The sequence below is a fragment of the Panthera onca genome, chromosome B4, assembly GCF_046562875.1.
Source record: "Panthera onca isolate mPanOnc1 chromosome B4, mPanOnc1 haplotype 2, whole genome shotgun sequence".
In the NCBI taxonomy this organism is placed as follows: Eukaryota; Metazoa; Chordata; class Mammalia; order Carnivora; family Felidae; genus Panthera; species Panthera onca.
Genome location: NC_138345.1, coordinates 77,768,167 through 77,784,125, shown reverse-complemented (window position 1 = coordinate 77,784,125; position 15,959 = coordinate 77,768,167). Strand labels below are relative to the sequence as shown.

The 15,959-nt window shown below is 43.0% G+C and overlaps 1 protein-coding gene across 6 annotated transcripts in view; it reads right to left on the bottom strand.

The window, feature by feature from the left end:
• The window catches only part of SCN8A (sodium voltage-gated channel alpha subunit 8), a 177,248-nt gene that overhangs the window by 110,523 nt on the left and 50,766 nt on the right, over positions 1-15,959 (bottom strand). For all 6 annotated transcript variants that reach the window (XM_081796162.1, XM_081796165.1, XM_081796166.1 and 3 more), the window contains exon 2: positions 11,279-11,608. In XM_081796162.1, coding sequence (XP_081652288.1) covers positions 11,279-11,554 — 276 coding nt within the window. In that variant the 5' untranslated portion in view covers positions 11,555-11,608. The remainder of the gene's footprint in view (positions 1-11,278; positions 11,609-15,959) is intronic.

Here is a 15,959-nt window from a genome sequence, read left to right as displayed (position 1 = left end):
CTCTCTCTCTCAAAAATAAACATTAAAAAAAAAAAAAGGAGAGTCTAAGGACTAACATTCATATTAGTTGGTATTCACACACGTGGCAGAAGCCAGTAGGACAAGGTAGAGCAATTCTCCAGAGTCACTAGGAGACACCTGTATGGTTTCACTGGTTCAAAACAGGCCCCAGGGCTTAGGTCAAACCTAGAAACTCTGGAAGGAGGAGAAAATAAAAGCTGCCTAGTATGCACACACTGGGATCCAACCTGCCTTTCCACCTTTGGCTCCTGTCATAGTCAAAGTAGTGCCCTAGTCACAAGTAAACTCACGGTGTGAAACAATTCAGCCTTTCCTATGCCTCTCTGCCTTTTCATGCACCAGTCTTTATACCCAAACTTACTCTTTCTTCTCTTCTCCAACAGGTGGATTTTTTAAAACCATTATTTTATATGGTATATGTTAAGGTCCAGCTTAACTATCACCTCCTCTCTGAAGATGGCCCCATTCCACTGTCTCAAACAGAATTATCCTTCCTTCCTGTGTGTCTCCACTCCGCACCTACTCCTGTTAGAGCAGTTAATGTGGTACTGTCGCTTTTGTTTACACATCTCTGTCTCTCGCTGGACCCTGAGATCCTTAAAGGCAGGGCTATAGCTTCCAACTACCGTTTCTCAGCTCAGCAAGCAGAGTGCAGAATGTGATGCCCATCTGGCATAAGGTAGAGAGCTCACATGTGTTTACTGAGCATATGAATGAATCTCTTAGACTTGAGGAAAGGATATCATACTAACTATACAACAAACCTGTAACTTTACACAACCTTCTGCTAGGTGCCTAATTGACCTTTTCCACCCTTTAGCTCATCCTCCCATAAGAATTGTTTTAGTTTGAAAAGTCTTCTCATCTTTTCTATGTCTTTAGATACCATGCTAAAGATATAGCATGAAATAAACAAATACACTTTAAAAAATGCCCAAAACATCACATACCAGCTTCATATTGTGGCAATGTAAAATGACAGAAAATTATCTCAAAATGATAGTAGAAAACAAAAACTCAGTCTGTAATATACTCCATAGAGACAGCGTGATATGGTAGAAAGACCGTGAATATTAAATCCTACATCCCTGGAACTTAAATCTGGCTCTGCCACACACCAGCTGAGGAAATGTGAACAATTGCGATTTCTGAGCCACGATGTTTTCTTACTTACAAAAATATGCAACATTCGGGGCACCTGGGTGGCTCAGTCGGTTGGGCGTCTGACTTTGGCTCAGGTCATGATCTCACAAGTCTGTGAGTTCGAGCCCCGCGTCGGGCTCTGTGCTGACAGCTCAGAGCCTGGAGCCTGCTTCGGATTCTGTGTCTCCCTCTCTCTCTGCTCCTCCCCTGCTCAGGCTCTGTCCCTCTGTCTCAAAAATAAATAAAAACATTAAAAAAAAAATATGCAACATTCTACTGACAGCTCCCTAACACTGGTCACCCTTAAGGACTGCAGAAAATTGGGGAATCAATAATGATATCCAGAATTTAGCTGGTGTCATCCACTAAAATAGCAGATGAAAGCAGCGGGTTTAAGGGGAGAAAGGAGCTCAATTTTGAATACACTGAGTTACCTGCAGGAAATCCAGAGAGAGATGCCTGGCAAGGTGTTGAATATTAAGGCGCGTTCTAGGCTGGAAATACAGTTTCAGGAGTACTGAGAGTCTAGGTGACATCACCCAGGGAGAGTGTGCCAGGAACACGGGCCAGGTACGGAACCCGGGAGGACACCAACATTTAAGGGAGAGGAGGGGGAAATGGGAGAGAAGGAGTAGTCTGAGATGTAAGGAGAATGCAGCCAAGGAAGTAAAGAAAAGAGCTGCAAGAATTGGGGAGCAATCCACAGTATCAAACACAGCACAGAGCTCCGGTGGGATAAGAAGTGAAACAACATCCGATAAATTTGGCAATTTGACATCACAGAGGATCTTATCTTGAGAATGCCAGGAGAGAGGAGGATGCGGGTGAAGAAGCGGGTGGGAGGTTTGTAGGTGGTGATGCTGAGTAAAGGCTACTCTTTGAAAGTTTCAATGGCAGGAGAAGAGTGGTTAGAGTGGGGATGTGGGGTCAAGTAAGGGCTCATTACAGTGCGAGAGGCTTTGACAGTGTTTAAAGCTGAGGAGAAGGAGCATGAGTGAAAAGGGAAAGACTGACAGAACAGTGTCACAGCACAGAACAGTGAGAGGAAAACTGAGAGACAGAAGTTCTAGAGAAAGTTCTAGAGAAAGTCCCCTGGATGGGGACTGACCCTGAACAGCAGACAGGAGATTTCATCCTCTGAAATTGGGGGAATCTTTTATTCAAACTTGAATCCATAGGCCAAAGTCTGTAGCCCCAACAAAGTCTCTGGAACAGGAGTGTCTCTCCAGAGCTTATATGGAACATTCTACTGCTAGATTCAGAGGTGGCAGAAATTGTCCTATAAGGGGGCAATCCTAATCTTGAATGGTGTCAAACAGGGTTATATGTAACGAACAATATGTAAAGAATTTACAACTCATATGAATTTGGAAGCAATGAGTAAGAGAAGCGTTCCTCTGTATAAGGACTTTACGGGCTTACTCTCTGACGAAGAAAGGATTTAAAATATGGTTAATTATCATCAGAAGATGATCGATATCACCTTGATTTTGAGACATCCTCCAACATTTCAATGGTCATTACTAAATAAGTCATTCGACGGGTCAATTTTTATTAAAATAAAAATGTTTCACACCCTGGAAAAAACTATCAGAGACTAATCCCTCTGACAGTGGAATCAATCAATCACGTGGAATTTTATGGCTAAGGTGATTAGCTAATAACACACATTCCAGAATTCAGGTAAAAGGTGTCTTTCTCACTAATGTGGCTACTGGTGCAAGGACTTGAGAAGACCTGAGGCTCTTTTCTGGAGAAAATGCTAGGTTCTATCTGCAGATGGCCCGGTGACTCACACTGATGCTGAAATGTACTGGACCCCTGCCTATGTAAAAATCGAAGACTGGCAAAATGTCTCAACAGAGTGACAATCCTGGCTTTTAAGTAACTCAGAAGATCGGCATTATGGGTCCTTTTAAAGATTATAATTTAGTGCTTGCTAAAGGCCTATTTAAGACACTGAGTATTTAGCATGCAGCCTTTGATTCTTCTGGATTCTCCAAGTTTAGTCTCCATACCAAGTTAGAGCACCACAACCTCTCAAGTACCTGGACCGTATTATCTTTAATGCACTCACCATTATATGTAATGATGAATTTCTTTACCTGTTTATTATCTGTCTCCCCAACAAAAACTAAGGTTCCGGAGTAGCATAAAGAGATCGTCTGTTTTGTTCCCAAGGGCATGGAGCAGAGCCTGGGCATATAGAAAACGCTCAAAAACAATTTATCAGATTACCAAATGAATGACTGAATGCTAGACTCTTCCTTAGCCCTCCACAATCAATCACAAAATCCTATCAACTCATCTCTGTAACACCTCTTGACTTCATCCACTCCCTTTACTTTTCACTTCCACCATCACATTTTGGACCCTCACTACCCCATGGCTGGTCTCTGTCCCAGTTCTCTTTCCATCTGGTCCACCGTACGTACCACGGCCACATTCACCTCCCCCAAGCACAGCTTCAATCACATCTGCTCAGTCCCGGACACCGTCAGTAGTTCTCCACTATTTGTCAAGTAAAGACCAAAGTTCCAGGTCTCACACTAAGTCCACCGTGATTTGGCTCCAGCTCTCCCCTCCCAGCCTCATCTCCCAAGGCTCCTCACTCATTCCCCTACATTCCAGCTCAATCAGACCCCTCAGCTTTCTCCTCCACTGTCCTACACTCTGGTCTCTGAGCCTTTGCTCATATTGTTCTTTCTGCCTACAATGTTTCAGTCTATCCTTCTTTCCTAAACTCCGAAGCCTGATTCAAATATTACAATTACAATGAGGTAAGTAAGGCCCTTTCTGGGGCTCCCTTATCAAAAATAGTATATTATACACTACCTTGTTATAAGCTACTTCAGGGTAAAGAGTGGACTTCATGAATCTTTGTTTCCCCAACAGAATCGAACAGACTGCTCCACCCCTGCAATGCCTCCCATATAGGAATACTCAAGAAGTATTTGTTGAATAAGCAGGTTGTTCTTATATGGGGCAACCCAAACTAGTATATATTCCAATGTCAGCTTCTCTCATTTCCTTTATAGTCAGTGAATACACGGAGGGTGACACAAGTCGCCCAGCCAAGAAAGAAGCAAGAACACTTAATAAAGGCAGACGTGACAGGACAACTTAGAATATTCAGGAAGTGGCATCCTTTGTATAATACACACTTGATACCAATAAACCAAGAAGAGATTCAAGCACTAGGAGGAGGCTATCAACCCATGACCTTTGATAAAGTTCCTTCCAATTCTAAGTTTCTACAAGAGGAGAGATAAGACTGGTGGCGCTGAACGATAGTCATCCAGCCCTTTGAAAATCTCTAAAATGTCAGGAGCTACTTCCTCAGCCCCTAAAGGAAACTAATTCTTTGGGAAAGGAAAAGATACACTGGTAATCAGTCTCTTCTCCCTCTAGAGTTCAATTCATTTTGGTAGATGGGAAAATTTTCATTAGAGAAAACATCATAATGTCACCTTTCATGTTCAAAGCACTCAGAAAAGTACATAGTGTTTTCGTAGGCCTATTTCCTAAGATTAATTGATTCAACAGATAGGGATTGAGCACTTACGACAGTGCAGGCACTGCTCCAGCCGATGAGCAGACAAGAGGATGAACAACAAACAAATAAACATATGGCTGGTGTTGCTGGATGCTACAGAGAAAACTGATGCTGGGTAGGAGCAACAGGCTGTTTCATTTTGTAAAGGGTAGTCAAGATCATCACAACAACCTGGCGAAATAGGTGCAATACTATAATCTTAATTTCCAGGATTAGGGAAACTGATTCCCTGAGTGGTTAAGTTACATACACGTTAACCTGGAATTAGATGGGGAGGGGGTCAGAAATAAGATTTCCCAACACTGAGTCTACTGCTAAGGGTTTTTTTCAAAAAATAATAAAACAAATGAACCTTATTTATTTTGGGGGGGAGGGGACAGAGAGAGAGAGAGCTAGAGAGAATCCCAAATAGGTTCTGTGTTGTTAGCGTGGAGCCTGACACAGGGCTCGAACTCACAAATGGTGAGATCATGACCCGAGCCGAAATCAAGAGTTGGATGTTTAAAGGACTGAGCCACCCAGGCGCCCCTACTGCTAAGGTTTTAAAGAAGACCTAGAGTTGGGAATGTTCAACTAAATTCCTTCCCCTCTAGAGAATGTTGCTTAGAGAGTGGAAAAGAGCACCATACATGCACATCATTAACCCATCACCCTGAGAATGGCCTGCCTCCCACTGGTGCATAAGCATTTGCCTCCCTTTGGTCTGGTGAATAAAATAACAGAAACACCATTTTGGTTTTTTTTAATATTGTTGCAAAATGGCTTTTTTGAGCAAAATAAAGTTTGAAAACATGCAGTTTTTATTTAGAATGGAAGGGTGCATCTAGCCTTATTGTGCGAGAGCAGGCAATGCAACACTTCATTAGCAAAATTTCAAACCACACCTAATGGATGTAAACTCTCCTTTAGCAGCCTGTCTCTGCTCTGCACACTTGTTGAAAAGTGTGTGAAAATAGATTCAGCAAGGATTTTCTGCCAAGAGCACATGGGACTGCGTGTGTGTGTGTGTGTGTGTGTGTGTGTGTATGCGCGCACATGTGCGTGTGCCTGTGTGTGTGTGGGTAAGGAGAAAATTGTAAACATTCCTGGGAACAGGATGCCCTCCTATATCTAACCTGAATTAAATCTAAAAGCCACTTCTTAGTAAAGGTAGGGCTAAAGATCTTAATGTAGCACAGGAATTCAGAAGGTAGAATCAGTTCTGGTAGAGAGAATCAAGTCAGGCTGTAAGGAAGAAGAGGGCCTTGGACGAATGGGTCGAGGGTCAAAAGTTTCCTGAAGTTAAAGGACATTCTGAGAGGAGGGAATGGAGACCAGGAGGCAGGGGGCACTAGGGAAACAGAAAGCAGTCTGTTCAGCTAAAACGTAACGGTGACAGACACATGTGTGAAACACAATGAGAAGGATATAGATATAGGCCCAACTCTTATCTTGTATTTATTATAGGTAAGGAAACTGAAGCCCCAGAGATTTTAAGTGATTTACCCAAAGGCAAACAAGGGGCAAAGAAAGAACTAAAATGGAAGTTTTTATGTTTCCAGCTAGGTGCTCTTTTCACTGTCCCATTCTGTCGTTGGGGACGTGTGGGAGATCTTCTTCCCTTTAAAAGTAAACATATACAGGGGCACCTGGGTGGCTCAGTCGGTTAAGCGTCCGACTTCAGCTCAGGTCACGATCTCACAGACCGTGAGTTCGAGCCCCGCGTCGGGCTCTGGGCTGATGGCTCAGAGTCTGGAGCCTGCTTCCGGTTCTGTGTCTCCCTCTCTGTCTGCCCCTCCCCCGTTCATGCTCTGTCTCTCTCTGTCTCAAAAAAAATAAACGTAAAAAAAAAAAAAGTAAAAAAAAAAAAAAGTAAACATATACAGAGAGGTTAAATGAGTTGCCTTTAGATTACATATCCAGCTGAATAGTGGCAGCAGTGCTGATACTGAGCCCGAGTCTCTGGAACAGCTTATCAAGGGCCACTGCACGACTTAGCAACTTCACTGGAGAAGGTAAAATCCTGGAGCTAATACAAAGGCCATCCTTCCCCTCAGAAGCACTGTACCTGTCAGGACCCATCCTGAAAAAGGTTATAAAGCCACAGGGACGATCAGGGATGTGGGTGAAAAAGCAGGTTCTTCTTCCTGTCTCTAAATTTGCCTACCTAGCTCCAGAAGGACTCAGCCAATGGAGTGGAGTATCGATGAATAAAACATGAGAAAAGCGGAGACCTCGAAACGTGTTGTAATAAACTGAGAGTTAGGAGGCATGGGTTTTAGTTTTGACTCTACCACCAACACGGGTGCTGGCTTTTGACAAGAACTTTACCCCATTAAATTTATAAGAGGAGGATGATGAACCAGCCTATATCTAAGGCTACAATATTCTAATTTTCTATGATTCTGGGTAGACTCCAATTTGCAGGAAAAGAGACAGGAAGAGTTGAAGGTACACTGAACTCTGAGAAACAACATGTAATTTAATGCAATAGGAACGAGCCCTATTTAAAGGCACATCAGTCCATCCTATAATTTCGATTTTTGTTTACATTTATATTTCTGAACAGAAAAGGACACACAGAGCAACTACCAATTTTAAGAAATGGGAAAAGGAGTAGGAGTCAACTCTGAAGGCCTTTTTCAACTTAATCCATAGACTTTCTTGCTGCCCCACTTAAGATGGTTATTGGAATATATGTGGCCATTTGAAATTCACTAAGTTATTATTAAGAACTGGAGAGAGGCGTCAGGGTGGCTCAGTCGGTTAAGCGTCCAACTCTTGATTTCGGCCCGGGCTCACGTTCATGACGTGGAGCCCCATGTCGGGCTCTGTGCTGGCTGTGGAGCCTGCTTAAGATGCTCTCTCCCTCTCTGCCCCTCCCCTGCTCACTTGTGTGCTTCTCTTTCTCTCTCTCTCTAAAAAAAAAAAAAACAGAACAAAGAAAGACTTCAACAGGCTTAAGAAAATAGAAAGAAAACCAAGAACAAAGACATGTTGGCGAGTTCAAGCTTGTTAGAGTACCTATTTGGTTTTGAATATACATATATAAAGAAACTCGGGAAGATCCTACTAAAACAGTGGTCACCTGTTCAGGGAGACAGAAGTGAGCAGATGAGGGAGAAATGTAAAGGGGAGACTTTTTACCAAATAACTTTAATTGACTTTTTAACCATGTAGGTAAATACCTTATTTTTATTTAAAAATCAAATAAATAAATATAAACATCCCCGAAATTCTATTTTTTGCAAGCAACTGTTGCAAAACAAGAAAGCCAAACAAAGGAGACATTAGAACAAAGTCCCAAGAGGCAAAGAAAATGTTGTAACACTGGGAGGTCGGAGGAAACCCAAAGAGAGAATCATCTAGACTGTTTTCAGGGACCATCTGGGAAAGTCAGTGAAATACAACATGCACAACCCTGTTGAGGGCCTGAAGTAGCTTATGATAGCTCAAACCAGCACCAGCTGGTACAAGAGTGTCTTAAAAAATATGACACACAGGTTTATGTCCCCGTGTCCCTGGAAGAGTGTGAAATCTGCAAGGGGATAAACATGAGAACTCTACGAATGGGGAAGTAGTTTTCCTTCACCCTCTAAAACAGAGGGAAGGAAATGAGACACCGGTGTCAATGAGAGCCATAAAAGTGATTAATTAGGTAGAAAAGGAGACCTATGAGGAAACGGGAAAGAAATCCACTTTTATCACTTAGCAAAGAAATTCTATTTGGGAAGAATTATTTAAGGCAGCCCATGAAGCACAAACATAAGGGAATGTCCTCTTAAAGTCATTTCTACTCTCAGGATTTTTTGATTTGTGGGTTAGTTCCCAGTGTGCTTCCTTGTAGAGGAGACCTTGCTAATTTGGCCTAGTGAAAGGCCTAGTTAGTAAGAAGTATTAGTAATGCCAGGGAAGACCTGCAAATAAACTTGAGCCAGCACATTATTAATCAACTAAAAAATCCCTCGCTTTGGGGTGCCTGGCTGGCGCAGTCGGTAGAGCACGCGACTCTTGATCTTGGGGTTGTAAGTTTGAGCCCCTTGTTGGGTATGGAGAATACTTAAAAATAAAATCTTAAACAAAAACATCCCTTGCTTATAAGGACAATTAATACTTCCGAAGTGCTACTAATGTTCTTTCTTGTCACAAGTGTTAGTTTGTTTGCTTCATAACAATCATTAAGCTATGCATTTATGTTTTATGAACTTTTCTGCATGCTGGTATATTTCACAATAAAAAAAATGATCACCAAAAAAAAAAAAAAATACAATTAAAGTTATCCTTTCCACAAACTATATACCCTTGTGGTGAGGCCAAAGGCTGAAGTCATCCTGTCTATCATGAAGAACCAGTCTCCTAATGGAGCTCCACCAACATTCCTACCCAAGGAATGACACCCATCAGGGCCAGAGATCTGCCCTCTCTGTGGCCTCACTCCCAATCCAGGGTCACTGAAATCTGAGGCATTAGGAGAAAAAAGGCTACCTATAGGGCAGACACCAGGGGAAAAGGCATGCAAAGGAAAACTGGGCCCTGTTGATGTGTATTCTTCATCTATTAAGTCTGGTTTAAGGAAAGGAGATTGAATCTGCATTTGAGTTGGAAAGATAAACAGTTCAAATAAAAGCAAAACAGTTCTGGCTGCCTGAAAGGCCAGGGTCCAAAGGGCTTTACATATCTACTTATTGCAGTAAGAGTACTTTCTGAAAAAGTCACACCATTGGCCAACTCACCTAAATAGGCACAACCTAAACCCTGTGATTTGTCATTGCTTTGTACCTCCACTAAGATCATGGATGCAAGGATAGGAAAGTGTAAGAAGACATTTCTAAAAATATTTCAAAAATTTACAATGGGATGAAATGTTCTTCTAAAAATAGCCCAAGATTCCACGTTCCCTTGTTCACTAACCCAGAAAGTTAAAGCCTGCCTCCTCCCTCACCCATCTACCCCACTCGGCAAAGGCCCAATTACAAAGCCAGACTTTAAAGAAGGGAAGAGTAACTGAGCAAATCAATGAAAGTTTATGAAAACTACTCAGCTCCAGAACTTGAGATGTGAAGAAGTCCTTAGAAAGTCTGTCCAACTTCTCAGTTCTAGATGAGAAAATTTAGGCCCAAAGAGGTGACACATCTTGCTAAAACGACATGAACTAGTTTTGGGAAGTTGTTTTATTTGTAACTTGCTTTTCCCATAAACTATTTGAGGCATCTTGAACAATACACATATGAGAAAAGAGAAATATAGATCAGAAACATGGTGCATTATGGTAGAGTCAGGATTTCTTACTTCTGGTTGACTGTTATTCACATCACTTCATGCTTCGTTTCTTAAACTTTCTATATTTCCCAGTGGAGGATACAGGCCACTGTTGGCACTTATATCCTGAGTTGCAAGAGAAGTGAGTGAAGGACCATCTTGTGTAGACAACGTCGTAACTGCCTTTGCCATCCTGAGCCAAAAACGCCTTCACAACTACAGCTGGGTCAAGAGATCAACTGGTGTCATCTTACTTCTGTCTCGTTATTAAGCCAAGAAACTAAAATTTCTTCCAAATTATGAGCCTGAAGGACAATTTAGTTAAGGGAAGCTTATGGGGCAGTTTTGTTAATATAGATAGTTGAGTTAAGCTTTATATTTGTGAATATGTTATCACACACAGCCTTTTCTCCCCTCATCTGGAAACACCTCTCAATCTAATTCTTTAAATGACCTTTGTCAAATGGGGGATCCCTAGAATGGTGTTTGGCGTCAGTCCTCAGTATGCAATGGCTAAGTAGTTGGCTGGCGGATTAGCCAGGGGGCTTTGCTTCTCCACCTGTTGCCTTGCTGCAAAAGAGAATCATGAGAAAGAAGCCCACGGTTGGGTCAAATGTTTGTTAGAGGAGTTTGAAACTCTTGGCCAAATGAAGACAAGTATTTATTTCACTTGTGCTTCTTACGAGCAAGAGTAACAGAACGGACTCTAATGTAAGAATGAGTGTTGGCTCAAGCCGGACAACTGAGTAACAAGGCCAAAGACCTGGTCTCCTCACGGGCCCAGTTTGGTTTACCCTCTGCTATTCCTGTCCCCAGCAGCTAAGATCTAATGTCACCAAGGGACAGAGGAAGTTCCGATAGAGTACAAATCCATCATCTCCTTCAAAACAGTAGGCTTTGCTGATGTTGTAACAGTTACATTATCTTTATATGTAAAGATGGAATTCTGTGTGGGTGTGGGAGACAGATTCTACCTGGCTGCATCATCTCTCGGTACGCCATCTTTCTTGGACTCTATTAAATAGTCCCGTTTCATTTATGTTCTCTTTTGTTTTTGTTTTCGAATCTGTTTTCATCTTTTTCTGATCTGGCCTGGAGCCAAAAACTGAAGCCTTATTAACAGACTCGAGGAGCGTCAAGGCCCACAAATGAGCCTGCGCAGCAATTACACTGAAAAACAAACCCCATCAACCAGAAGCGAAACAAAGGATTAACTACTTATCCAAACTCTGGCAAAGGGACAGTTCTTCCTCCCCCGTCTCCCCTAAGCCTGTTAGGAAAGGGGTGTCTGAAGCCGCACTGCCGTCTCCTCCAACTCACTTTCTGCGTCAAATAGTATGGGTCAAAGTCCTCCAGGGGAACTGCAACCAGGCCTTGCGGGATGTCCCCATAGATGAAAGGCAAACTCTTCCCCGCTTCCAGGTCACTGTTCGGCTTGGGCTTGCTGTCCTCATCGTCTTCCCGATGACTGCCTTCGGCCTTTGGTGGTTTCTTGAGCTTGCTCTCGGCAATGCGCCTCTCGATGTTTGCCAGTGACTCAGGGGTGAAAGGCTTGAAACTATCAGGGCCTGGTGGTGCGAGCAGCCGCGCTGCCATCTTCTCATCCTGCAGCAGCTTCGTTAGTTATGCTGCGTCCGGGACAGGTCAGCTCTGGAAGAAACGGCAACACAGACAGCAGTAATCAATTGCTGCTCTAAAAAGAGGCCAGACCAAACCATCTCACTCTCGACCTTTATTCACAACCTCCGCAACACATAGTTTCTTCTGTGACACGGGTGTTTTGCTCTTCAGAAAATCTGTGGCGGGAATGGGCGAGATGATGCTCATAAGCCCCTCTCAGGGGAATGGTCAGCCAGGGAGATCCAAAGATGGGAGGCTCCTAAATTGCTCGTGTTTGTTACTTACATGCAACTCACTGTTTGTAAACCACACACAACTACAAACATGCATCCCATACCCTCAACGGACTTCTGTTCTAAACTAGTAAGGCATATTTGACATTACCCAGGGGGACGTGTCAGCTTTGGAATCCTCCTATGATGCTCAAGTCACCTTCCTGTCCTGGAAGTCTACTCCCTACAGAGATACTCTTTCTTCCAAAGACAACGCAAGGGCAAACTGTCACTCTTTCCAGATTCCGGGTTCTGAAAACACTAAACCCTTCAAAACTTTGGAGGCACAACAAAGTACAGACAAAATAGCTTCCATCTGCTTTGGCTCTTCCATTTCGAGTTATTTTCCAATCCACCAAGTTGTGTAAAATCCATCTGGTACAGAAGTCCAGAAGTGTGTGCTTTGATGACCAAGATCCTGCCAGGGACAACCGGGGGCGGGGGGTGGGGGTGAGGGGAGCAATTGGTGGAGGAATCTCAGAGAACTTCCTCTGAAACAACAGCACCACACTGCCACAGGGTGAACGATGGCCGAAAGGCCTGCATGCAACCCAGAGGGGCTCAAGCCAGGAAGGACAGAAGTAAGAACAGAACAAACTAAGTTTTTCTTCTAAAAGGAAAAATGAAGTAGTGCCACACGAGAGCCAGTGATTTCTAAGCACAGGATCTGAAAAGCCCGTTTCCATGTTTACACAGAGTCCTGGGTCATTTAAAACACGCCCTGACACAGGGGAATCCCTAACATCAAAAGCACTCATGCTTGGTGCCTGTCACAAAAGGACCTGAGCAGGTGAGTCTTACCACGAAGGCTTTAGGGTTGTACCGGCATCTCATCTGGTGTTCCTGGTGCTGCTTTCTCCCCTTTAGTTTTGTGAGCTCCACAAAGACAATCGGGGAACTTCTTTTAGAAAGGCTAAAGATTGTTCTATCCCTCCTACTTAGCCCTCAGGGTCCACTTCAAGGCAAGTACCCATAAAACTCAAGGCTCCTCAAGAGGATGGTAGTAGAGTTAACTCTAAATAATTTGAGAGTGAAATACCCCAGGGCTCTTTTCATAAATACACCCGCAGAGATCCCAGATTTCTCTGGTGGTGGTGATTGCTAAGTGTTGCAAAGGCAGTGTGTAGCGTCTATATATGGGGCTGGTCAGCTCACTCCCTTACAGCATGGGACTAATGAGGCCAGAACCACAAGTCCGCCCTCACACACACCAGAGAGCCTCACACTGTGCTGAAAAAAAACCCCACTATTCCATAGACCATGGGGTCAAAGAAATCATTCTCACGTGTGAAGCACAGGTTTCCTGAGATGCAAAGGATTTTACAGATACAGTCCATTTCATTTTATAGATTAGGAACGCTGGGGTCCTAAGAGATGAGACAACTTGCTCAAAGTCACAGGGCCAGGATAGAAATCACAGCCAAAGAGCTCTGACTCTCCAGCTCCCACTTTTATTATGACCAGTGTCAGTCACCCACCCTCCTGTCCTACTCCAATCCCAGCGGGAACGGTCTGGATCATGGAGTAAATCACGCACAAATGCCAATGGTTTTGCTGCTCTAAGACTTTATTCGCAATGTTTCCCTCAAACTAGAATTCCTTTTCTCTCATTCCTTCCCTCCTCTCTATTCCTGAATTGTCTCCACACGAATTTTCCTCCTTGACTGCTATAGCTTTACCATGATCTTAGCTAACCTTTATCCACTACTTACTATGTTGCAGGCACTGTTCCAAGCACCTTACTTATATGAACTCATTTAATCTCCGGAACAACATACGAGGTAGATATCATCATTCTCCCCTTTTAATAGATGAGAAAAGAGACACAGAGACCTGCCCATAGTTACATAGCTAGAAACGGGTAAATCAGGATTCAAAACATCCTATTCATACTTGTTTGGGCTCTTAGTCATTGTTGAACTGCACCTATAAATTCCCAGAGGGCATGGAGGGTGCCTTAAACTACTTTTGTATCCCTTTCACAAAAAATGGGACTATGCTTGAAACCCATAATTAGGTTAAATACCTGGGACCTCTTGGCTCCCACGGTCACACTCATTCTCAACTCTGGTTCCTACCTGGAGGACAAATATTGCAATAGTTGCTCCCAAATGGAAAGTGTCCATCGAAAGATGAATGGATACAGAAGTTGATATATATATATATTATATACATATATATATATATAATATATATATATAATATATATACGTATATATATTATATATATGTATATTTAAACATATTCTGATATATATATGTATTATATATATAATGCAATATTAGCCATAAGAAAGAATGATACCTTGCCATTTGCAACAACATGGGTGGACCCAGAGGGCTTAATGCTAAGTGAGATTAAGTCAGACAGAAAAAGGCAAATACCATATGATTTCACTCATACATAGAATCTAAAGAAACAGCAGAAACAGACCCATAGAGAACAAACTGATGGTTGCCAGAGGGGAGGAGAATGGGGGGATGGGCAAGGTGGATGAAAAGGAAGGGGAGATGCAGGCTTCCAGCTACGGAATGAATACATCATGGGGATGAAAGGCACAGCATAGGGAATATAGTCAGTGACATTGTGATAGCATCGCATGGTGAGATGGTAGCTACGCTTATGGTGAGCATATAGATTTGTCCAACCACTATGTTGTACACCTGAAACTAATGTTAACACTGCAAATCAACTATTCTTCAACTGAAAACAAATACGCAAGAAGTGACTGAAGATGCTGACAATTTCTGTGACTGCATTGCACAACCTGGGTTCTTCACCGCTCACCCTATCCAAGGCTAAGTTCTCCACCTTTCTTCCTGCCTTCTCCAACACCATGGTCCCTCAGTGATCCCAGCTCCCCCTCACATTCTCAATCTTCACTCTTCCTCTCCTACTTCTGTGTCTTCTCCCTTTGTATCTCCTGCCCTGCTCTCTCTCCATTTGGTTTAAGTGATCTTCATTGTATGTTATCTTGGTTCTATCCACAACTACAGTCTCTTCTCTCGGGGCTAGCCTTCTGCAATCTCTCTGCAACACTCTTTCAGGGATCTCATCTACTCCAAATAATCTGTACCTGGGTGATTTTCAGATTTCTAGCACCAGTCCTAATTGCTCTGTTGACCCCCACAGCTGCCTGTCACCACTTCAAAATTAAAGTATATAAAACCACTCATCTCTTGACTTCCCAAACTGATTCTTTCTCCTGGCTTTCTTAATTCTGTTATGAGAACCATCGTTTTAAAGAGCAAAACAAGAGGGGCCGAGTGGCTCAGTCAGGTAAGCATCTGAGTCTTGATCTCAGCTCAGGTCACGATCTCACTGAGGGTTTGTGAAATTGAGCCCTGCGTTGGGCTCTGCGCTGACAGTGCGGACCCTGCCTGGGGTTCTCTCTCACGCATATGTCTCTGCCCCTCTTCCACTTTGTGTGCGCTTTCTTCTCTCTCAAAATAAAAAGAATAAATTAAAAAGATGTTTATAAAAACAAATCAGAAACAAACAAAAAAGAACCATCGGTTTTCCAGCCTTCTAGCACGGAATCTGTCATCTCTGCTCTGTCACCCTTTGCTGTCCTTGCCCAACCAGTCACCAGCCTTACTAATCCTTCTTTCTTCTGAGTTTCCATTTTCAACAGCATCACCATCACCCGGGTCCTAATGCAACAGCCTCACTTGTAGACCAGGCCTCAGTCCAACAGGCACATCTCTGCTTCCATTATGTCATTTCCCTCCCTCAGGCCTCAGGTTGTCAGAGGAGACAACCCACACATGCCACTCCACCACCATTCAAGGTCTTCTACAACCTTATGCTTCTCAAACATTCTCTTCTACTGCTTCCCCGCAAGAACATCTACACTGGTGACTGTTTTTTGTTTTGATTTTCTAGGGTTTTTTTAAAGGTGGAACATAATAAAGTATATAGATCTCTAGTGCACGGATTGGTTACTTTGTACAGATGTATACATCTGTGTAACCACCATGCAGCTTAAGTAATGGAAGATTTATTCCAGCATCCCAGACAGCTCTCTTGAACTCCCTTGTCAATAACCACCATCACCACCCACACCCAGTAAAGGCTGTTCTGACATCTATCTCCATAGATTAGTTTG